The following is a 25,204-nucleotide window of genomic DNA, read 5'->3' on the forward strand; positions in this document are numbered from 1 at the left end:
AGTGGGAACTTAGACCAGGGCAGGACAGTAGATGTGGTCTACTTAGATTTTGCAAAGGCCTTTGATACAGTGCCACACAAGAGGTTGGTTTACAAAATAAGGGAACTGGGTCTAGAAATCAAAATTTGTACTTGGATCGAAAACTGGTTAGAGAATAGGGAACAGAGAGTTGTGATAAATGGAACATTTTCTAATTGGTCAAAGGTCTTAAGTGGAGTTCCTCAAGGTTCCGTGCTGGGACCACTCCTTTTTAATATATTTATTAATGACCTTGGTGATGGTTTAGAGAGTAAAGTTTCTATTTTTGCAGATGACACTAAACTCTGTAAGGTAATAAAATCAGAGCAAGATGTAGCTTCTCTACAGAGAGACTTAAATAAACTGGAGGATTGGGCGGCTAAATGGAATATGAGGTTTAACACAGATAAATGTAAGGTTATGCATTCAGGGATCAAAAACAAGAACGCAATCTATAAATTAAATGGAATTAATTTGGGAGAATCTATAATGGAAAAGGATTTGGGAGTGCTCGTAGACAGTAGACTTAGCAATAGTGCTCAATGTCAAGCAGCAGCTGCAAGGGCAAACAAAGTATTGGCATGCATAAAAAGGGGCATAGATGCAAGGGAAGACAGTGTAATTTTGCCACTGTATAAATCATTGGTAAGACCTCATCTTGAATATGCAGTACAGTTCTGGGCACCACTCTATAAAAAAGATAATTTGGAACTAGAAAGGGTTCAGAGAAGGGCGACAAAATTGATAAAGGGTATGGAGTCATTAAGTTATGAGGAAAGGTTAGCCAGTTTAGGCATGTTTACTTTAGAAAAGAGGCGTCTAAGGGGAGATATGATTACTATGTACAAATACATTAGGGGTCAATACAGAGAGCTTTCATGGGAACTTTTTACCCCAAGGACCATACACAGGACACGTGGTCATCCCCTAAGGTTAGAGGAGAGGAAATTTCACAACCAGCAAAGGAAGGGGTTCTTTACAGTAAGGGCAGTCAAGATATGGAATTCATTGCCAGGGAAGGTTGTGATGGCAGATTCAATAGATATGTTTAAGAAAGGGTTAGACAAATTTTTAGCGGAAAGGTGTATCCAGGGATACGACCGTTAATTTAAAATAAAGGATAATAGTGGATATAGGGTAAAAATTGGATTGCAATATTGAGTCTGGGGGGATTTTCAAAATTGAAACAAATGGGCGGTTGCCTACTCTGGATTAATTACAAATATAAGTGCAGGATCGCAGGAGATCCAAAATAGGTTGAACTTGATGGACTGGTGTCTTTTTTCAACCTCATCAACTATGTTACTATGTTACTATGTTACATACCACCTACCTAAACATTGTTGCAGACCACTTCATGCCAACAATATTCCCTGATGGCAGTGGCCTCTCTTCAGTATAATGTGCCCTGCCACACTTGCAAAAAGTGTTCAGGAATGGTTTGAGCAACATGAGAAGGAGTTGTAGGAGATGACTTGGCCTCCTAAATTTCAATCTGACTGAGTATCTGTGGGATGTGCTGGAAAAACAAGTCTGAGCCTGGAAGGCCCCACTTTGCAACTTATAGAACTTAAAGTATCTGCTGCTAACATCTAGATGCCAGATACCACAGGACACCTTCAGAGGTGAGTCCATGCCACTACAGGTCAGAGGTGTTGTGGTGGGACGAGGGGGACCTACACAATATTAGGCAGGTGGTTTAATGCTACTGCTGATTGATGTGCATGTGTGTGTGTGTATGTGTGTATATATATATATATATATATATATATATATATATATATAATTTAACCTCAGGACCAGCGCTACCATTAGGTGAAGCAAGGTGGTTTCCTAGGACTCTGATGGTTTGGGGGTCCCTAAAGCACTAAATGATTGAGATAACCTGTGTTATCTGTCAAAGTGTTGGGTGTTCCCCCTCAATGTCAGAGTTACACTGTGAATGTGGGTCCTGGCTATGATGTTACAGCCCAGTGCCATACTCCCAGTCTGAGGAGCAGAGGATGCCGCACCCACCTCCAGCCTGCTAAGGTAAGAAGCAGTGGGGGGATAACTCTTCCGAGTGGTGTGTCACTGCTGGAGAACTAGTGGAATAATATCAGCAGCACTATCTAGGCACTTCTGATTGGCTGATTGCTTATTGACCACTCCAGCTAATAATACTTAAAACATTAGTGTTGTAGCTATTTTATGTGAAGTCGCAGGCCATCAATTTGCGCAGCTTAATTTACATTTACATTTGGAACTGGAGAAAAGAAGTGTCCTTTTTAATTTTGAGTGGGAAAATAACAGATTTCCAATGATTAAACAAGTTGGGTGCCAGGCTTAGAGAAAGTTTATCCTCTCCGTGAAAGTGTAATGTTCCTTTACTGGTTCAAGTTTATAATGGGAAGGCAAATATATTATTCAACTGTACAGCCTGCGATGCTGTTATTTACCTGGTTTTTAACCATTTCTGGTGCATGTGCACTATTAACATTGTAACTAATAAAAATTGAAAAAGTCCTGCACCATGGCTGCGGCCCTGTCTCTGCTTTATTTTAGTTGTTTCTGTCCCGTGAAGATCAGGTAAATTGGAAGGGGGAACTTTAGAGGATACGAAATCCAAAACTTACAAAATATTTTAGTTGTACAGCTAAGGATACAAAAAAAAATACATGTTAAAGTCCACTCAGGTCTGCAAAGATTATTGCAGGATAAATTACTCAAAAAAAGTTTGGAGTTGATTGCTAAATAACTACAAGCTTTCACTGTGCTTTGGTCTCCTGTTGTTCCATGACAGACGATATGTTTTAGATGCATGGAGGGGGGATATTTAAGGGGTAGGAAAAGCGATTGAATTTAACTGTACAGATATTCATCCTCATCTATTTTATTTTATTTTACTGTCCTATGCAATTCAACTATACTTTCCCTTCTCTGTGGGGTTCTTAATTATGTGTGGTTTGGACGCAGCTTGCTTGAATCAAAATATTGTGGATTGCTCAAACATTGCTACTTGTTTGAGCAAATTACACAGTAAAACAGTAAAAAAAAGGAGCACTACTTGAAAGTTATACGCAAAAATCTCTTTTTACTACTGTTAAACAATGATTACCTTTCATCCACTTAACTATCAAGACGTGCAAGTATGTATATTGTACAAAAATCTATAAACGGGATATTTTCATTGCATACAAAACCTTACTGATTTTTGAACAGGCAAATTAAAATTATAGAGATTTAAAGACAGATACTGAAAAGTTTACTATTTTAATATATTTAAATCACTTTAGTGTATGAAGAATGATTGTCTAGAAGTTAATTAAACAAAAACATAGGTACATTTAACAGCTGTTTTATTACAATAATTCACAAAGCAATATATAATGTAATTTTGTCTTCTAGGAAAAAGTACAAAGTATATAGAAATGTTATGAATACAGGTCAAATCTACAAATGTGTTACAGGTAAGGCAACTGTGTGTTTTTTAAACATATTTTGTAAACATAACAACTAGTGATTTTCTTGGTTTAACCTGGAGTAAAGTCCAGTAATGTTCATTGTGTCTTTACGTGGATAGTAAGAAGCATCCCGCAACATTCCAGGAAATGCATAATCCACTCCAGGAGGAAAGGGAAAAGTTGGGACAAAACTAGAAGTTAGGTAAGGGGATATAAACCCAGGAAGTCCTCTGTTAGATGTGGAATAAGCAAAGCGCAATGGACTAAGCCCAAGTCTAGGATGAAACATATTTGTATCACTGCCTACTGAAGATGGATTTGTTTGTAGAGGTGAAAAGGCAGATTTGGTGCCCAAAGCACCAAAACCTAGCCCGCTAATGTTGAATGTTGAATCTTTTGTCAATGTACTGAGATCTGATCCTGATGGACCATCAATTTCTTTCACAACTTGTGCATATTCTTTTCCATTTAAAACCAATTCTATGGCTTGAACCACATCTCCTTTGGCATAGTGCAAGATGCTTTCTAATGTGCTCTCTTTTTGGTTAGGAAAAACTTTGCTAAGAATTGCCAGAGGATCTCTATTTTTTGTAGATACAACTGGGACTTTAGAATTTGATGCACTGTGCTCTTTGGGCCACTCACTTTCATTCCCTGATTCCAGGTCAGAAGAAGACAAAGATGTTGGACTGTCAGCACCTTCTGATCTTCCCTCAGACCCAGGAGACTGAATGGGATCTTTGCTTGAAGTTTCCAGACTTGAAGACACATGGCCTACATTGACTTGTTGAGTTGGAGATGTTTCAGGAAGAGTGTGAGAAATCACGGTTGAGTTTGATAATCTCCCATAGAATTGACTTTGCGTTTCTTTTGATTCATGTAAGCCTAAATAAAGAGGTAAAAAGATAGTAATCACATTAATATTCTCAGTTTTCCATAGTTATTTATTTTTTTAATTAGGATGCTAAGAGTATTCTGCCAATATAATATTTATACAAAATGTTTCAATGAATGAATTCCATGCTATGTGTCCATTAAAGAAATAAATGCTTAACAGTTTTAAAATATCTAAAATACTCAAATACAATATTTAAATGTTATTAAAAAGATCATTAACTGAATGCCTTAAAAATAATGAGATAGTAGGATGAAACACACTTACATACATACACTCTCTATAAATATTATATCTCTATCTATCTATCTATCTATCTATCTATCTATCTATCTATCATTGACTGTATGATAGAACAAAGTCCTAGATCACTTCCAACTAAACCTCATTATATCACATGCGCTAGTGATCTAATACTAGCGAATAGGGCCTCCAATGCACCTATCTGGCCCATTCTCAATTAGGTGTTCCATTCCCCCATGATTTGGTGGGTGGGGTTATAATAAAACAGCTTATACTAAATGCGGTCTGGATGTCTTATTCTTTATTAATGAAAGGGCTGTGTGTCAGTGAGAGATGTTGCGTTACTTATAATGGCACAGTAATACTCTACTCCTCTCTCTCTCTCTCTCTCTCTCTCTCTCTCTCTCTCTCTGTCTCTCTCTCTCTCTCTCTCTCTATATATATATATAGAATATAGTACACAGCAGGCATTTACCAGCCCAGCAAAGAGCCTCTTGCAGGTGTGTCCAAATATAAGCTACGTAATTGTTGAATAGTTCATGCAATTACTGAACAGTTATATATATTTTTTTACATGTGATGAATCATTATTTTCTTTTCACGTATTAGCAGCACTGTCACAGTTTATGTACAGATCTAGCACACTCACTGCTGTATGTTATAATGTGTCGGTACTTTTTGTTTACTCTAATTTGGAGTACCATGACTGAAACACATGTAAAATTGACCTATGTAAAGAAATTCCACTAATTAGTTTAACAGTAATCCTCACAGTCACTGTAGGAGAAGACACTCAATGATCATGTGTATGAATATGGCTGAACAGCAGCAACTAATAACTTTTTTCTGGAATAAACATTCTGTACCTTTATTCCAGGCATAATCTAGTGTCCATTTGCTATACAGTACCGTACACATTAGCTGTCAGGACATTGGGAATATTGCGCCTATGAATGTCCAAGTTGTTATATATAAATAGCATCAGGCATATTCACATGAACATTTAGTTCAATGTACAGTATGCAATGCTGCGTTTATTTATTTATTTTTCATTTTACTTTTGTAAAAATTTGGTATTTTCATTCTAATAATGTCTGATCATCTTCAATAAGGCATGTTGACAAATATTCGTATGTACGTAATCTTTAAACATGTTTGTGATACAATAATGAAAAAAGAAGGTTACCCTATTGACAGAGAAATATATATATATATATATATATATATATATATACACACACACACACACACACACACACACACACACACACATATATATATATATATATATATATATATATATATATATATACATATATATATATTCTATTGTAAAATATACTAAGAATCTTATCCTCATTTTATTTATAAAAATAAATATGATAAGGTAAAAGTAAAGCATTTAAGACTGTATATGGTTATATGCTACACATGAACGTGTGTATGGTTTTAAAAGACACTGGAGCAATCAAAGACTTTGTCGAGGAAGGCAAACAAACAACTTGGATTTTTTAGCCATTTACTATATATATATATGCAGGCACTAAGCTGAAAATAGCAATAATGGTCAAGTGTTACAAATTATGGAGGTAACTTATGCTGAGCAACTGCATTACAAAAATGCACATTTATTTTTGTGCACCAGATTTTTTCTCTTGGCAAATATACACGAGGACACCCCCAAAGTGCACACATTTGTCCGTAGATTTGTGTCCGTGTCTGGTTAATGTGTATGCACATATTTAAATATTTAAGTTAGTTACATAGTTGTTACATTCATTTTCTTAGAAATTAGATGTATAAGTGTTTAAATTAATTGTACTGGATATGCAAATGCATTGAAGTGAAATACATTTTTTCTTCAGATTAATATATTGTTCGGTGTGTACTTTCATAAAAATATAAAAGTTAATCTGCTTTTAAATATTTAAACACATTTTATTTGCTCAGTGTTACTCTCACTATTAAAGTGTTGTATTATCATTGCTAATTTCTTTCAGTGGTTTATGAGTTAAAGAGTGATTTCCATTAAAAGCAGTGGTGGAAGTGAGGGTGTATATGGTGGTATGTCATAACGTCACATCTACTGGTTTCATTGTAAAACAATCACATTCCATTCATTTACATTCCCATTACAATTTTCATACTGCCACTTCTAAATTCACACTTTAAGCACTGATTAAAACTACAGCAAGTTATGCAATGCCTATGTTATTATTATTTTATACTATACTATAACTCTTTTTCAGCTCAATGGAAATAATTTTCTTAAAAAAGGGGCAAAAGGAGTAATTGCCCTTTGTCCACCAGAATTGGCTGTTCAGCAGTACATTGCCTAGCAATGGAGTCTAAATTAAAGAGACCCCAAGAGCTTTTAATTCAACCCCTAATGTGTCCTAGGAAAACAAGAGACCCCTTCTTTAAAATAATACAACTCAACTTACAAGAAAAATGCTAATTTAATAAAACAACTAAATACTAGCCTACAATTTATAATCTAAATATAAACCTTACACTGCCCTTAATATTAACGTAAATTCTAAAACTGAGCCTACATCAAGTTTTGGTACTAGACATAATTCAAGCCCACCCATAAACCTAACTAAAGCTCTAAAAATATTCTGAGCCCTAAAAGATATCTGATTTTGCTCCTTGATTTCTAAAAATGTAAAACATGTAAAAGTGGAATTACTTTTGGAATACAGACATAAGCTAAGTATCCCTTAGCTTATATCCTTACTCCCTTAAGATTTGGGAGTAATTTTTGCCTAGGGCCCACTGCCTTTAAGTTGCTCTGAATGGCTGATAAAGATTACTGCACTTGTGAACATTTGCACCTATGTTAATAATTAGCTCTCAATATCTAATAATATAAGGCTGTTACCATTGTTTGCGTCATCTAAAATACATTTGGCCTGATTCATCATGTCACATATTAGCTGATTTTGAGCGTATCATACGTAAAACCTTTCTGCGCATGCCCAGAACCAGACCGTACACCAGTAAGTGCAGCCCTGTCCGCTCCGTCTGCAAGTTTAAAGGACACTTACTGCAGCTTACAATCTCAAGGAGTGAACAGGGCGGGAAAGGGGATTTTGTCAAAGTGAATTTACAGTAAGGATGTGCCAAACTCAAGTGCACACAGCCATGTCCGAATCAAGCTCTGAGCATTTCAAAGTTGCTTATTTTTCTGCCGTATCTCATGCTCCAGCTAAAGGGCTTGTCTAAGTCCTGATCAGTAGTGATGACAGTCTTGTATGTATGCTATAACATGTTTTTGCAAACAGGAACACCTGTAAACATTTATTTTATGTTTAGTAGACATTAAGAACATCATAATAAATGTATTTCATGGGGGGGGGAATTCCTTTTTGTTTACTGTTTTATCATGAACGCCTTTATTATTAACAGGTGACATTAATTCTGTTTTTTTTCTGTGAGTTCTTTTGCAAATTTATAATCCACATAGGCTTTAGCCGTATCCTGCAGTGTCTTGTGTAGTAGAGCACAACAGATCTACACCTGAATTCATCAGCGCACGTGTCTTCAGATCCATTCCTTGTTGAATTTAGGAGTGCGCAGAGTCAATTTACGTGTGTGCGTTGCGCTCAGTGTGCGTACCTTGAAGTATCAGGCCCATTATGCTTAAGCACTCTATATTATGTGCACAGAGCAGGTATTATTCACATTGTTTTTACCTTTCACCATACAGTATTAGATCTGATATATATCTATAGCAAATTGCCTAATTCATTGTTCTAATTAGCTCTTTTGAGTTTACATGTAATGGAAATTATATACTATAAAATTATAATTGGGTGCCTTTATGTGAATGTTTATTAGACTTCCTATGCCAAAGAGACCTTTTAGAATTTTGACTTGGAGTATTTAAAAAATATTTTTTAACAATATTTGGGCAATGTTAAAATTGAAAATGTATGGCAAGTGGCACGAATACCTATATTTCTCAGAAACCATATTTATGCATGGTAAATACATTCTAATACTAAATTTTCTCTGTTTTTTTTAAATCCAGAAGCTGTCCTTTAATATCACTATTTTAAAAACACTAATAATTTCACTAATATGTAAACATATATTTAAATATACAAAAAATAAACGTATGTTAAATTTTAGAGTTAAGTCGGAAAGAAATCATTATATCAGTAAGTTTTACTTCTTATGTTGCATGATATAGAAAAAATGCTTATTTGTGTTTGTGAATGCAAAACTATGTCAAAGTAGTTTAAACATATAATTTGTTATATAAACATATATTTTAACATAACATTTGAATTTTGCTTATTAAACATATTCAAAGTAGTGCCTGACATCATTACTATATAATAAATACTATTTTTTTCTATGCTAATTACTTTATATTTAAACCAAATACCTTTATATCTGAGTAATATGACTAGAATTACCTGAATACTTTAAATATTACTATAATATATTTATTCGTGGGCTATTTAATCACGAATAAAATACACTTGGTCCAATGAATAAAAACATAGGTAAGAGGGGGAATAGAACAAATTGCAATTCAATACAAAATATTTTGTTTGAGAGAGACATAGATCCTCTGCATTCACCATGTACAAACTGGGATGCAAGAGGGTTGTGCCCACATTGTATAAACAAAAAAACACTGAATACATAATCACCAAATACAAAATCACCACTAACAACTTTTCCGTATGAAAAACATGGTGTGAGTTGTTCAACTTACCATCTATTGCAATTTGTGGAACTAACATTCCCAGGGTTTTTTTTAAAAAAAAGTAGCTAGAATAGCATTAATTGTTTATCTGGTGAGTACAGAGCATGAGTGGTTTATATAAGATATATATATATATATATATATATATATATATATACATATATATATATATATATATATATATATATATATATATATATATATATCTTATATAAACCACTCATGGTTTATATATTGAGAGAAAGAGAGAGAGATGTGTGTGTGTGTGTGTGTGTGTGTGTGTGTGTAGCTATGTGTATTACATGTGTTATGCTTTACTGCAATTTATAGGTTATAGTAATTGTATAAAACAACAAACAATAACAGAACATATAAAGTCTCTGGAGAGAAGTGGTATTTTATTGCCTGTTCCATTAAGTACCATTTACTATTTAATTGAATATAATTTTGCTTTCCTTACTTTTTAATGTACGGTATTATGTTGTACTAATGTGTTAAATTAATTCTTTACTCTGTCTGCACTTTTGTCTACACTATGCTATAAATCTTTCTTCCCTATGTGTTCAACTTGTTCAATACGTTGGGAGTGCTGAATTTGATAAACCTCCATATAAACACCTGTGTTCTATATATTCATTTGCAATTTGCAAGCCTATAAATATGTTTAAAGTATGCAAAAAAGAAACTGCAGTGTGCAAGATCCATTTTTAAAATCGGCATTTTGTACACCCTATCTGGCATTATTTCAGTGTTCATTAGTAAATATACACAAATTTGAACATTTGCTAAATTAACATTCTTTAAAAAGTAAGACCTGGGCAGTTGTTTATATACTATTTATTATTGTTAAGTATTGTGAGCAATGTGTGTACAGTTATTTTATGTAAAATCTATTCCTACAGCATCACGTTCCATGCATAAAATCAAATACATTGCTTTGTTAAAAATTAATATTCCTATTGCTCTCAATGCAAATTGCAGCTGAGAATAGTTTAGTGTAATTATTTCAATACACACATCGTTACTACATTTTGGAAATAATGTTATTTTTTCATTGTTATTAAACATATTATTTACATTAGTTGGTATGCCCATTGGTTTATCATACCTACAGTGTCATGAAAGAAATAAATTGCTAGGGCACAACAGTTTTTTTCTGATATATAATACTTGGGGATAAACTTGTGATGAATTGTGATCTGTATCAGATTTTACAAATAATGTCTGTTGCTAAGGAGTGAGTCAACTGTCAAACTAAAACTAAACCTTCACAATTAATCTGCCTGTAGTACTGCAAAAACAAGAAGCTAATGTATTTTTAGCAGAGGTTGAACCAATCTATTAATCTCTATTTAATATGCTATAAGATGAATTGTCATATACTTGGAATATTAATAAATTATGTTGTATTTATATTAAATAAAAATGAATATATCTATTTTTAAAACTATTATTCAGTTCATTCCTTGATGCTGAAATGTATACCAAAAGAATATGCATTATGAAATAATATTGCAAAATTCATTATAATGTAGCTAATTCTGATATTCATTACTTCTGTTCCTCTTAAAGCAAAATGTGAGAGATAGATAGATAGGTAGATAGATAGATAGATAGATAGATAGATAGATAGATAGATAGATAGATAGATAGCAATAGAAATAAATAATAATCTCACTTTAAAAAAAGTTTGAATTTGCCAGTGAGTCAATTTTAGGTATAAAAGAAAATTTTATGAACATTTGCCAAATAGTTAAATACAACAGTAGTATGCATTTAGTGGATAATAAGTATTAATGATAAGAATAATAACAATAAGTAATGTATTTGTTTTATTCTGTAAAGAGTCTGTTCCACTCACCTTTATTCAGTTGTTGATTGAATACTTGCAATGCCTGTGTTTTGTGCCCTGTGGTCTCCGCTCCATCTGCCCCTGGTCCGGAGTACATGAAGTGTGGCATACCCCGGGTTTCACATTCTTCCTGAGCCTGCTGTCTTCTGAGTGCTACCTGCGCGGCCATAACTCGCTGCCGCTCTGCAATAAGGGTACATTTGGCACAGGCACAGTCTCTCCAGCGGCAAAAACGTTTGTGCCCTTTAAGTGCAGATACCACCCCATGATTTCGGCACCGAGCACATTTAGGTGTTCGTGTGTATAGGGCGCCGCCAACTGTTCCTCTTTCTAAAGACATTCTTGGGGTACAGGCTGCTGCTGCAGCTGCGGCCGCAGCTCGCAGGAGAAGAGTTGGGGGCCTCAGAAATGAGGCAGGCATTGGCACTGATGGGGACACTGGCATTGCTGATGAGGATGAAAAGGCTGTAGGGGGTGCTGGACGAAGCAAACCTGGAGGCAGCAGTCGTCTGGAGCTACTATTTGCACTGGAGTTATGGCAGTCCATTGCTGCTTGCTTGCCAGCTGGGACAAGGCTTCAGCTCAGCCTTGTCTGTCTCCCCGTGATAGTCTGAGTTCTGCTATGTGTCAAACACTGCTAAACAGATCTGTGTGACTGTGAAGCCGCCCCCCTCAGCAAGCCAGATGTGCAGTGTGATTTCAGGTTTTAGCTGGAGAGGGTTGGACAATATGAAGGCGTAACTCAACTTGTACAGGGATTTCACAGACATGGACCACTCCTACAGGTGGTGTACTATTCAATGCGTGTAAATGGTTTCAAGACTTGAATAGGTGCGGACAGTTTAGTGACTGCATACAGAATTTAGAAGTATGCTGATAAATGTGTATTTTACATGAAGGATTATCAAGTGCTTTTCACAAGTTAACTATTTTTTGTTTCAAATACAACATAGATAACAATATAATTAATAAATGTTTATTCACATAAAATGTAAAAACAACTAGTTTGTAAGTCAAAACAATGCTAATAGAAAAATAAATATAAAAAAAATATTGTTGGAAGCAAAACAGATACATAACAGCAAAAATGATACAATATTTTTTGGGAGTAATGAACTGTCATTTATATAGGTGCACATTACACATGTGAGATGATGTTGAACAGATATAGCTGCAACTACAGGTACACTTGAACAGTTTTATAAGGTAGGACATCCAAGACACCCTAGAGCTGAATTAATTTCATTCAATATGCTTGCTCACAGATTATTACCTTTCTAAGATCAAACAATAAGCACAATATTGCTGAATAAAGATTCCATAATGTGATGAAGCTCACAAATACTAAATAAATTGGTACATATTCAGCAAAAGAGATTAAATATGGGACTGCATGCTAGGATGTTCAAATGACATCTCATTGAAAATACTGTAGCTATTAATGCCACCTATACAGGAGCTCTAAAAACAATGCTTTTTGTGCTGGGCAGAGCCAGTGCAGGAGTAAGCATTCCTTATCACTTATCTGCCTGAAGTTTTCTAAAACCTTGTTATTTGTTCATTAGTTGTACATTGCACCTTCGCCTATATACATTTTTGCTAGCCATAAATTGCTAAACAACTTTTTAAAAACTTTTTGTAGCATTGTTTGACTGGTCTTGTGTGTCTATTTTATTATTTCTCTATGTCTCAAAGGGTATTTTATTGCCTATCTGTGCAATTGGGATAAAATACTGGGAAATTTGTAAATGTATTTGTGGCCCAATGTTGATACTTTGCAAAATAATTAATTGGTGCTTTTTTTTTCATAATTACAGTTGTCTCTCTTCTTTAGAGTTATTATCTTGTCTCATGTGAGCTGAGGACTTTTACTGGTTAAAACTTTATTGACCGACTTGTTTTTTTTATAACTTTTTATAGTGTTGTTTAAAGTATATTTGACTAATAGGTGCTACTCTCATTGGTTAGCATTTGGAAACTCAAATTGGCAAAATCACCCTGAAAATATTAGATTGCTTACATATAGTTTTGCAAAATCATGAGTTGACAACATTTGCATTCATTGTTTTATAAATTGTAGGATTAAAACAATGGTTTGTATATTTTTTATTCATATGCAGATGAGTGCATAGGTTACAAGCTATTTGTGTACTGATTATATAGGGATTAGCAGGGTCTTGGGTCTGCATTATATGCGTTATATCCTGGTCACCACAATAGAGTTATGCATTGTAAAGGGCTTCCGAGATGGGGAATCTGAACTGAACGCTAGTCACCATTTTGGGGCTTTTTATAATATACTGGTTATTAGATGGGGTGTTTTTTTTTGCTTACTGGTCATGAGAAAGGGCTTTGCATTATATACCCTTCATCAAATAGGGTTATGCATTCTATATTGGTAAGATGGAGCTAAGATATATTTGATTATCACTCTATAAAAATAAAAGTTTTTATCAATTTTTAGACTATATAAGAACAATCCCACAACCTCTGATACATAGAAATGTGGTTCAGAAAAAAAAGTGGACTCCTTTATGTTGGTTACCCACCTGTGTTAAAACTAGAGATGGTCACTGACCCCCGTGTTTTGGTTTTGGATTCGGATTTGGATCTGGATTACCGTTGTGTTTTGGTTTTGGTTTTGGTTTTGCAAAACCGCCATTGCGTGTTTTGGTTTTGGTTTTGGTTTTGTTTGGTTTTGTTTTGCTATTTTTTGGGACAATCCATGTTTTTGGGCCTAAATTAACCCAATTTAGTGCTCCAACTGTTTTAGAGACAAGTAATCTAATTGTTGAGGTAATAAATCATCCAAAAAAACAGTTTAATTCTTCGTTGGTAGGCCTTCATTTATTCTACACACAAAACAGATTGTCTTCCTCTCCATCTATGCATATTGGCAATGCAGCCATCGTCTTTGGATGTATATTACACCCTACACTTATAGTTAAATATGTAAAGAAATGGAAAAAGACAGTTTGCTTTCTGTCTCTATAGGCCCCCCTCCATTTTTTTAAAAAAACCAAAAATTCAGCCATTATAGACTGTACAATATTAATTGACATGGAGAAAGCCAGTTTGGTTTCTGTCTCTCTAGGCTCCCCTCCACTTGTATAAAATACTAATAAATTCAGCCGTTATATACTGTACAATATAAATTGAAATGGACAAAGGCAGTTTGGTATCTGTCTGCATCAGATCCTCTCTCCACTAGGAGTAAAATAGAAAACTATTCAGCCGTTATATAATCTAGAATATAAATAGAAATTGAGAAAGGCAATTTGGTATCTGTCTGCATCATAATCATCAACATCATCATTAGCGCCCTCGTCGCCTACACAAATCTCCCCCTCATCCTCTTCTAATTCCAAAGTGGCATCCTCAATTTGTGTATCACCGGCTACACTCGGGCTATTAAGGCACACATCAGCAGAATGCTCACGATTAGACATCCCACTGTTGGATGGACTCTCCACAGGGATTGTTGTCATTTGTGAATCAGAGCAAATATTCTCCTGTAATGCCTCACTGTTATCTTGCAGCTCGGCTTTGACGCGTAACAGTAGTTGTGCACCAATTGTAGGCTGGGTAAATTTTTGGGATCTGCCACTAATAGCCAAAGGTGAAGGCCTCATTCTCTCTTTGCCACTGCGTGTGTAGAATGGCATGCTTGCAATTTTTTTTTTATCGTCACTTAACTTTTGCTCAGTTACACTTCTTTTTCGCTTCAATACAGTAAATTTTTTTTTGGTTTTTGTTTTTTGCACTAATTTGAAAACACTCTGTTGTTTGACATCGCCTTGGCCAGATGACGTACTGGGAACACTAACATCAGGACTGGTGACAGAACCTGGTTGCTCATTCAGATCATATGTGGACTGCTTTGATTCCATTCTGAGTGCAAACCACTGGGGAGTGCTAAAAAATATTTGGTAGATACTGCTGACAGATATGACTTTTGACAGCCAGAAATATTTATGCACAATTAGGGAGGACACCCCAAAAGCACTGAGGAGTGCTAAAAATTATTTAGTAGATACTGCTGACAGATATGACTTTTGACAGCCAGAAATATTAATGCACAATTAGGGAGGACACCCCAAAAACACTGAGGAGTGCTAAAAATTATTTAGTAGATACTGCTGACAGATATGACTTTTGACAGCCAGAAATATTAATGCACAATTAGGGAGGACACCCCAAAAACACTGAGGAGTGCTAAAAATTATTTAGTAGATACTGCTGACAGATATGACTTTTGACAGCCAGAAATATTAATGCACAATTAGGGAGGACACCCCAAAAACACTGAGGAGTGCTAAAAATTATTTAGTAGATACTGCTGACAGATATGACTTTTGACAGCCAGAAATATTAATGCACAATTAGGGAGGACACCCCAAAAACACTGAGGAGTGCTAAAAATTATTTAGTAGATACTGCTGACAGATATGACTTTTGACAGCCAGAAATATTAATGCACAATTAGGGAGGACACCCCAAAAACACTGAGGAGTGCTAAAAATTATTTAGTAGATACTGCTGACAGATATGACTTTTGACAGCCAGAAATATTAATGCACAATTAGGGAGGACACCCCAAAAACACTGAGGAGTGCTACAAATTATTTAGTAGATACTGCTGACAGATATGACTTTTGACAGCCAGAAATATTAATGCACAATTAGGGAGGACACCCCAAAAGCACTGAGGTGTGCTACAAATTATTTAGTAGATACTGCTGACAGATATGACTTTTGACAGCCAGAAATATTAATGCACAATTAGGGAGGACACCCCAAAAACACTGAGGAGTGCTAAAAATTATTTAGTAGATACTGCTGACAGATATGACTTTTGACAGCCAGAAATATTAATGCACAATTAGGGAGGACACCCCAAAAGCACTGAGGTGTGCTACAAATTATTTAGTAGATACTGCTGACAGATATGACTTTTGACAGCCAGAAATATTAATGCACAATTAGGGAGGACACCCCAAAAGCACTGAGGTGTGCTACAAATTATTTAGTAGATACTGCTGACAGATATGACTTTTGACAGCCAGAAATATTAATGCACAATTAGGGAGGACACCCCAAAAGCACTGAGGTGTGCTACAAATTATTTAGTAGATACTGCTGACAGATATGACTTTTGACAGCCAGAAATATTAATGCACAATTAGGGAGGACACCCCAAAAGCACTGAGGAGTGCTACAAATTATTTAGTAGATACTGCTGACAGATATGACTTTTGACAGCCAGAAATATTAATGCACAATTAGGGAGGACACCCCAAAAGCACTGAGGTGTGCTACAAATTATTTAGTAGATACTGCTGACAGATATGACTTTTGACAGCCAGAAATATTAATGCACAATTATGGGGGACACCCCAAAAGCGCTGGGGAGTGCCAAATATGAAGAAAAAATAATAAACCTCTATCCTCCTCTCTGCACTAGCGATTTTGGTTAGAGCAATTGCAAGAACAATATTGTATTCTCTGTCCCTGCTCTAATTAGCCTATGACTACACCCTGCTCTCTCCCTCTGTCAAATGGCGATGGATTGCTGTGGAGGCGTGTATTTATAAAGTTGAAGTATCGCGAGAACCGAGTCCCGAGATCCGACAACGTCACAATGACGTTCGGCCTCGATTTAGATTCGGAATGGGCGGGAGAGTACCGAGCTGCTCAGCTCGGTACTCGGATACCCAAAGTTCGGGTGGGTTCGGTTCTCGGAGAACCGGACCCGCCCATCTCTAGTTAAAACACTGCACCTAACTTGCATTTTAAATCCATTTACATTTACATTTTGCTTGCAGTTTCCTGGATGCTGCTTGTTCTATTTCAGTGCATTCAAAGCATGTCAACAGACTTGAAGAAGTCCATTCGTCTATAAACCAACACATTGGGATGGTGATGTAGAGTTTGGTGTAAGTGTTTTGATTAGTGTAAAATATTCTACTTTGCTTTGCCAAACAGCATATGCATACTTTTGTATGCAGAGTTGGTAGCTTCTGACCCTCGCATCTCCTTACAACCGGAAAGGAAGGCAGAACAGGGGAAGCAAGGGGCGTGCAAACAAGTACAGTAAAGATGTGTTTGCATAATTATGGATGATGCTGACCTGCAGGGACACACAGAAAAGCCAGTCAGTAGGCTGATCTTTTGCAGGTCCCAGAGCGCTGGTGCAAAGATCTGTGCTGATGATTATCACAGGCACTATGCAATATCCTCTGGTCTGCGACCAGAGGTCAGTGGTTCTTCCTACAGCAAGATAATTACCCAAAACATACCTCCAGGCTATGTCAGAACTACCTTCGAGGACAAGAACAAGGTGGTAGGCTTCAAATCATAAAATGACCAGCATAGTCTCTAGACTTAAACCCCATCGATCTAGTTTAGGATGAACTTGACAGATAGGTGAAAGCAAAGTGAACTACAAGTGCAACACATGTGTGGGAACTTCTTTGGCAGTGTTGAAAAAGACCTTACCGAAACATATTTGATGTCCATTGCAGAAAGAATGCCACGAGTGTGTTCATCATCATCATTTATTTATTTATATAGCGCCACTAATTCCGCAGCGCAGTCACTACCCAATGGAGGTTACAGTCTAAATTCTCTAACACACATACAGACAGACTAAGGTCAATTTTGATAGCAGCTAATTAATCTACTAGTATGTTTTTGGAGTGTGGGAGGAAATCGGAGCACACGGAGGAAACCCATGCAAACACAGGGAGAACATACAAACTCCACACAGATAAGGCCATGGTTGGAAATCGAACTCATGACTCCAGTGCTGTGAGGCAGAAGTGCTAACCACTAAGCCATGGTGCTGCCCTGACGGTTATATCTACCACAGGTGTCTACTTTAAAGAGTCAAAAAGTAAAAATACATTTTATTAAACAAAATTATTCTATGATTTCTTTTTTGTCTCCAATTTTTTATTTGTACTATGCTTTAATTTCAGTACATTGAGACATAAATTTCCATAAAACCTGGAAAAAGGGGTGATCTAAAACTTTTGAATGGTAGTGTATATCTTTTTAGAAACAATTAAAATAACAGTGACTAGTATATCAAGAATATGTTGATACGCTTAATAGTGTATTATCATGATTTCTGCCTACACACGTAGTTACAGGTCACAGTTTATTAATTAATGAATAAATGGTGATGACGAGAGCAATTGAAAGTCAGCTAATGACTAATAGCATAACTAGTGTATGGCCACAGACACTAACCACTGGTCCCAGAACAACGTCTTTTATGATTGGCTGGTGCTAAATCTGGCGTTAGCGTGGACTCACAAAGACGTGCCCACACAAGCAGGACCAGGGGTCCCCCACACAAAGAGATAGTGATAGCACCGTGTGAATTAGCCCCTGACTGCAAGAGCTCTCCCACCAACTGTGCCTCCTCTGTCTTAGAAAATATGGTTAAATAACATATAACATTACAGGGAGTGTGGAAGGAGATTAGTGCAGCAAAGAGGACCAGCAATCACGTGAGGAGAGAGTATATGTGCAATCCCAGGCCACTCCCCAGTGCATCCTATAGGCTCGAAAATATCAGCAGACTTAACCCCTAAGTGCATGACTCGTGACAAACAGATGCGTTTACATGCATTTGGCTTAAGGCCTCACTTGTCATTGTAATGTCTCAGGCGGGGCCATCTTAACAACATGATAGGCCCCCAGGCAAAGCAGTGCACCGGGGCCCATATATATATATATATATATATATATATATATATAAATATGGGGTCACACAATGATACATTGATTCATTGTTACATATTGATGTAGTCCTTTTTCAACGCAATGGCACTTTAATATTTCTGCACTGATATTTTAGCACCCCCATTGCACATAAGTGTTATTGTTTACAATCTGTATAGGTCTTTTAATTTTATTAGTCCTGTTTTTGTAATATAATCGATAGTGGATAGCTTTATTTATACATCACTAGCGACTAGTTTACCTACATTGCACATGCGCACTTTACCATATAGTGTTCACTATTGTCGCCAATGTGGCGCGGAAATTATATAAAATGGCCAGTTCTTTATGTTATGTTTATCTTTATGTTATGTATATCTTCTGCTTTTGTAGTATAATCGCTAGTGGATCGCTCTATTAATGCATCCCTAGGGACTACTTCACTTATATTGCATATATGCTCTCTATCATATAGTGTTCACCATTGTCAGTTTCAATAAAGCTGTTTGTACATTTTTACAAATGCGCAGAGGATGGCGGTCTCTGCACATGCGCCAATATGGCGTGGCCGCTCTATAAATGGCCGGAATCTTATGTTCTGTATACCTTCTACTTTTTGCTCCTGAGGAAGTCTTGTTGCATCGAGATGAAACGCGTTGAGCCACGGTTCTTACCAGCGCTATTACTGTTACCCCATGTGAGTGCATTGTTTACATTTTTTTAATAAATTTATTACTGCATATTACACCAGATTTCTCTTGTCAATCCTATTCATTACCGCTATTGAACGAGGTTTTGACTGTGGATAAACATGTTCTGCATAAGAAAGTCCTCTATCAATCATTTGAGACGTGATATTTCCCTAAGGATCTCAGGTACGCAGAATATATGCATTTATATATAAATGTGTTCACATTGGTGTCTTATTTATAAGATCCATTTCCTTAAGACCTATTATGGGTTTAATACTCAATTCACTATAAGGAATCCTGGTGTTCAAGGGGGTAAATTTACCTTCACGAGGTGTATCTCATTTCATTACGATATTGCACTATGTTTGCCTTCTCTGCATTATCTTTCTAATCAGTGGAGATTTGGAGGTACAGTTTCTGAGGAGGACCCTCCATCTTCTTCTAATAACCATTGACCTTATTTCACGGTACGCATTTTAATACTCTCTCCCATACCATACATCTAATACTACACTATGAGGCGCCCTGCCTGTTTTTTTGTTGCAATATATATATATATATATATATATATATATATATATATATATATATATATATATGTTTGAGATCTGTGGGGTGTAGCTAGATCCAAGTCACTAACCTGTGAGTTGTCTCTGGCAGTGATTGCAGCAGCGAGCAAGGGTCTTTTTCTGAAGACACTGCACAGCCGGGGCATCTAGCAGGTTGAGCTGTGCTCAACCTGTGCAAGCGCAGCACGGAAGAGGGGACCAGGGAGGGAGCCGGATCGTCACCTGACCTGATCGGTCAGGAGACCACAAAAGGAAAGTTGTTTTTTTTTAAAGGAGTCTTGCCTCGGGCCCCGTTGTCCGCTGGGCCCCGGGCAACTGCCCATCGTGCTCAGTCGGAAAGACGCCCCATCTCAGGGCAAGCATAGCAAACAACATGTGCCTGGAAGATTATTTTCTCTGAAGCTGAAGTTCCCTTTTAATATTATTGAGGTTATACCCACAAATGAACATACCAAATTCCACTTGCATAAGATTTGTTCTGTATATTATGAAACATATATGTACATTTAATTAGAGAAGATGAATAACTCTGCTTTCTCTCAAACCCTGCAATCTAAGGCTAGATACACACTGGCCCGATGATTGCACGCAAAACCTCCAATCAGCCGACATCCGACTGTTTGGTCAGATATTGTGTGAGTGTGCATAGTGACATGATCATCTAAAGTCGTCCCAAAGTGCCGATCATGGTTTCATTTGGTTGGTCGTACTGTTTAATACTTTCCGACCAAACACCGACTGATCATGTAGTTTGTATGCACTCATGCTCACGATCTCCATAGAGTTTACAGAGTCATGTTCTTTTCAGCCAATGCTAGCGATGAATGTCCCGGTGAATAAATGTAGAGAGTGCTATAGAAGGAATAATTCATTTGTTCGTTCTGAGACAGAATGTTTCGTTTCAGAGTAACAGAAGCTAACACAATTCATTAGGACATGTGTATAGCTATAACAAAGTGTTTTAATCAGTGTGACAATGCGACAAGAATTAATGAATTAATTTTTTGCTGTCATTTTCTGAAGACTAGAGGACCAGATGAAGGACCAGATGAAGAGCACAGATCTGAAAGTTAATCGTGTCTGTGTGTATGCATGAATCGTCAGACTAATCGGACCTTCAGTCGTAAGTACAATCGTTTGAGATAACAGGTCGGTCGGAAAATACTTCAGTGTGTACCTAGCTTAAGGTATCTAGTTATTAAGAATCCCCTGATGACTAGATTTTCTTTCGCTATCTAGCAATAGAAAATCTTTAACGTGCAATTTATTTTAAAAAAATCTCACTGGGGCAGTTGAGTGATGCTGTAAGCGTAAAATGCGTCCAACTCTACACAATGCCCTTAGATTTTATATGTTTATTTAACCTTTTAGGGACTTTTTATATACATTTCTTAGTTTGTTTGCCAGATGGCTGCACATACAGGCAGTTTGCAGTCATTAGTTAGTTTTTATTATTTTCCATGAAACGCTCGAAAGCTCTGACTCTGATTTTATTGGGATTGCTGATAGTTTTGCGCCCATGCCCAAACTGTCCAACAGAATCATGTGTCCAATATTTGAGCATCCTAAATAGTACATATACATACTTATGTTACCAGAGTTAGTAGTTTAGTTTATGTATTTCGTGAATGCAATTATTTTGACTTACATTTTTCCTTTGACAAGTTAATTCAATTATTTTTAATGTAAATGAGCATGCTATTGTCAGGTCACTCTTTCTTTTTAGGTTACAAAAGGTAGGCATGTAACTGTTAACTGGTATTTATATAGCACACACTATCACGTGTGCTATGTAGATTAAGCAAAACAAAAAAAATATATTTTAATTAGGTGTGGTGTGTGCAAACTCCCTTGATAGAGTTTATAATTCGGTACATCTTGAAGCTAGTGTAAATTATTCAGAATATTATTTTGTCTAAATAAAATAATATTAAGGGTGTTTGTTTGAAACATCAAAATAAATAAGCAAACCATTGGGATAGCGAGTCATTGTAAAGGAACAATCTGACATATTCTTTCGAAGGAAAAATGAAGAGAAAAGAGAGAACCTCTGGTAATGATAGCACTGCATCTCTGAACAATCATTCTAGTCTATTTGGACAGCTTCTTCAAGAAGTGTATGCTGTATAAGATTGTTCTAATTAAAAAGACCTTTGTGAGTAGAACAAACCACTCTATATGGTGGAGCTATGAGAAGAAGACTGGCTCTATTTTTATGAATTAACTGAAAACACATCTTTGAGTCAATAGCGTCTTTGAACTATGTTTCCTTTGTGAGTTTAGGCTTACAGGAATACAAGGTGTTTTCATAGCCATTGCTTGTAGAATAAGGCAATTGTATGTGATTAATGCCTTCAAAGTGTTAAGAAAACAAAAGCAGCAGGTTAAACATCATTAAATAGTAAGTGTTTTGTTCAGCCCAACAGCCCCAGGATATTCCATTCTGCATTCTGTATGAAACTCTCACAAGTGCATCTTTACAAGCCATGGGGCATTCTGATTAGAAATGACGTCCTGTATGAACTTATTTAGGGTTAGTTAGATAGAAAAAATTACAAATCTACCAAAAGCAACTTGCTGTAAAGCAGTAGATCTGCTATTAAATGTCATTCAAATTCAAATCTTGTCCAAAGACCCAATTGTCACTAATTAAAGCTGTCTCCTTTGTTGTTGTTGTGTTTGCTCCTATGGTTAATTTGTACAACTTGACATAGTAGATTTGCAGAATGATAGCTTGAGGGACTGTTCTGAATATGTGCATTGGAAAAAATGATGTGTGTATATATATATCTTTAATTCTAATAGCAACTTCATAATTCTTTTTTCCATTTCCCAGTTTTTTTGTACATTTTCCCTCCTCTCTTTCCATATATGTCCCCTTGGACAATCAATGTGCACCACCTGTTGAAAGATTTTAATACACCCTTTTAGTTGAATGAACATTTAAAGCAATTGAATGGATGAGATTTTTTTATGGTATAAACAACCACAAACGTACCCTGTGGGAATTTTTTTAGTGTGTATTGAGAACCTTTGGCTTTCCCCACCCTATCTATACAGCTGTATTTTACTGAAGCGTTACTGAGTAGGTTGCATCTAACAGCTCACACTTAATCAGCACAAAGAAATTAATTAAACAGATTGCTTTGGGCTATAAATTACTATTATTAATATATTATAACAAGTAGAACCCCCTTTGCTGCTATCATGTTCTTATAATGCGTGCACTCAGGGACATTTCTTAGTTTGCTAAGGCAAGTAAATTTAGAGCATTATACAAAATTTAAATAACTGAAGTATTATAAAAAAAAGACAATGTAATGCATGTTCAGTTATATAAATGGTAACAAAAGAAATAAACACATAATATTATATTTAGTAAGCATATATTAGTAACAACAATGATAAGTACTAAAGCATATGTAGACATGTCTATTGTATAATGTTAGTTATTGTGTAGAGCTTTATATTATATTAAACCTTCATATGTGGGCTATGTTCATGAAGAGTATTGTTTTAGCATTATTTTTAAGCAAATTTTAGTTAATTCATTCATTTGTTTATGATGGCACCGATAGAGATATTTTTGGGTAGCATATTTAAATAAATAAATATATATATATATATATATATATATATATATATATATATATATATAATCATAACAGGTAAGGTATTCACGACATGTCTACTAAATGGCATCAACTGAGACTTTAAAGCTCATTGTTGTTTGAGACTTCAAGGTCCAATTGGGGCAAAAGTTCTTTTTAAAGTTTCAAGAGTTATTCAGTAAGAGTACTAAGTACTAAGAGTTTCAGTAAGTTACGCTACCCAGTATAATGATTTAAATAGGCAAAATCATATTTTTGCTAAATTTGTTGGAGTTACCCTTAATTAAATTGGGAAATGTGTACACGTGCACTATAATACTATGTATCCAATCAGGTTTTTTCTCTTTTCTAGTTTGGCATACAAAATTAAAGCATTTTTCTGATTGATAGCTATAGAAAATAAGATTACATTATATTATTAAATAAATCCTATTTGTTTCCTGATCTGTTTGTTAATATTTAGATATTTCCTTACTACATTGTTTGAAAGCCTTCCACAGTGCAATGTGTGGCAATTTTTTTTTCAGTGTCTGCTTCAATGGCTTTCATCCACCATTCCCTCCCTCATTTGCCCCTAAATCACTATCATAAAAAAAAGAATAAAAAAACCCCACTCCAGATGCTTAATCACCACTTTATTAAATAGAAATTAAACTCTTATTTTCTTCTTTCTCCATCCATAGTAGTCCAAATAGTAAAAAGAAAACCTGGAATAACCTCATAAAAATTGCAATGATCAGTAGAAACCGTGTCTCCCTTTCGCCTCCAGTCAATCACAAGTAGCTTCCCACGCTAGCTGCTTGTGATTAACTGACCTGGCCTCCCTTTTATCAGCCAGCCAATCACAAGCGGCTATCATGGAAAACTTGGTTACTCCAGGTCACAGTTATTTAGCATCAGTAATTCATAGTATGTTGATAATTTTTTATTGGAATTTTTCATTTCTTGTTTTTTTCCCATTTGGACCTTGACAAATCAAGCAAGAAGAGAATAAGCTGTTATTTTGTATTAAAAATAGTGGTGAACACAAGTATTGGGCAGGTCATTCATTCAAGTAAAATTTTAGTTTTATATGTGTTTATTTGGGCAAGGATCTTCTGGACCCATATCCATTATACTATCACCACTACAGTGAGAAAGTTGCCACTTCAGGAATCCTTACCTTGTTAATTACCCTGCCTAACACAGCACAGGGGTATCAGGAAGTGCATGGGGCTGGGGGGTAACTGTTTTGTGCACTCACTCATAGAGGCATCTGACCTGTGTTCATTGGGCCTGGTTTTCACCATAAAAGGGGATCTTCAAGCTTGTGCTCTCCCTGGTATAGTGAAAACCAGCCCAGGCTGTCTAGCAATGTGACTTGCTAACTATTTTTTTAGTTAGGGGTGGGCTGGGGGCATGCTGTCCATTTTTAACATTAATTATTT

At 35.9% G+C, this 25,204-nt stretch overlaps 1 protein-coding gene across 1 annotated transcript; it reads right to left on the reverse strand.

Annotated features, from left to right (window-relative positions):
• Positions 1-3,402: 3,402 nt before the first annotated feature.
• Positions 3,403-11,815, reverse strand: DMRTA1 (DMRT like family A1). Its single transcript, XM_075191537.1, has 2 exons — positions 11,184-11,815; positions 3,403-4,346 (listed from the first exon to the last, which is right to left on the reverse strand). The coding sequence occupies exons 1-2, from the start codon at positions 11,719-11,721 to the stop codon at positions 3,514-3,516; spliced, it is 1,371 nt and encodes a 456-aa protein (XP_075047638.1). The 5' UTR covers positions 11,722-11,815; the 3' UTR covers positions 3,403-3,513.
• Positions 11,816-25,204: the final 13,389 nt, after the last annotated feature.

The sequence above is a fragment of the Mixophyes fleayi genome, chromosome 1 (genome assembly GCF_038048845.1).
Source record: "Mixophyes fleayi isolate aMixFle1 chromosome 1, aMixFle1.hap1, whole genome shotgun sequence".
Taxonomy (NCBI): domain Eukaryota; kingdom Metazoa; phylum Chordata; class Amphibia; order Anura; family Limnodynastidae; genus Mixophyes; species Mixophyes fleayi.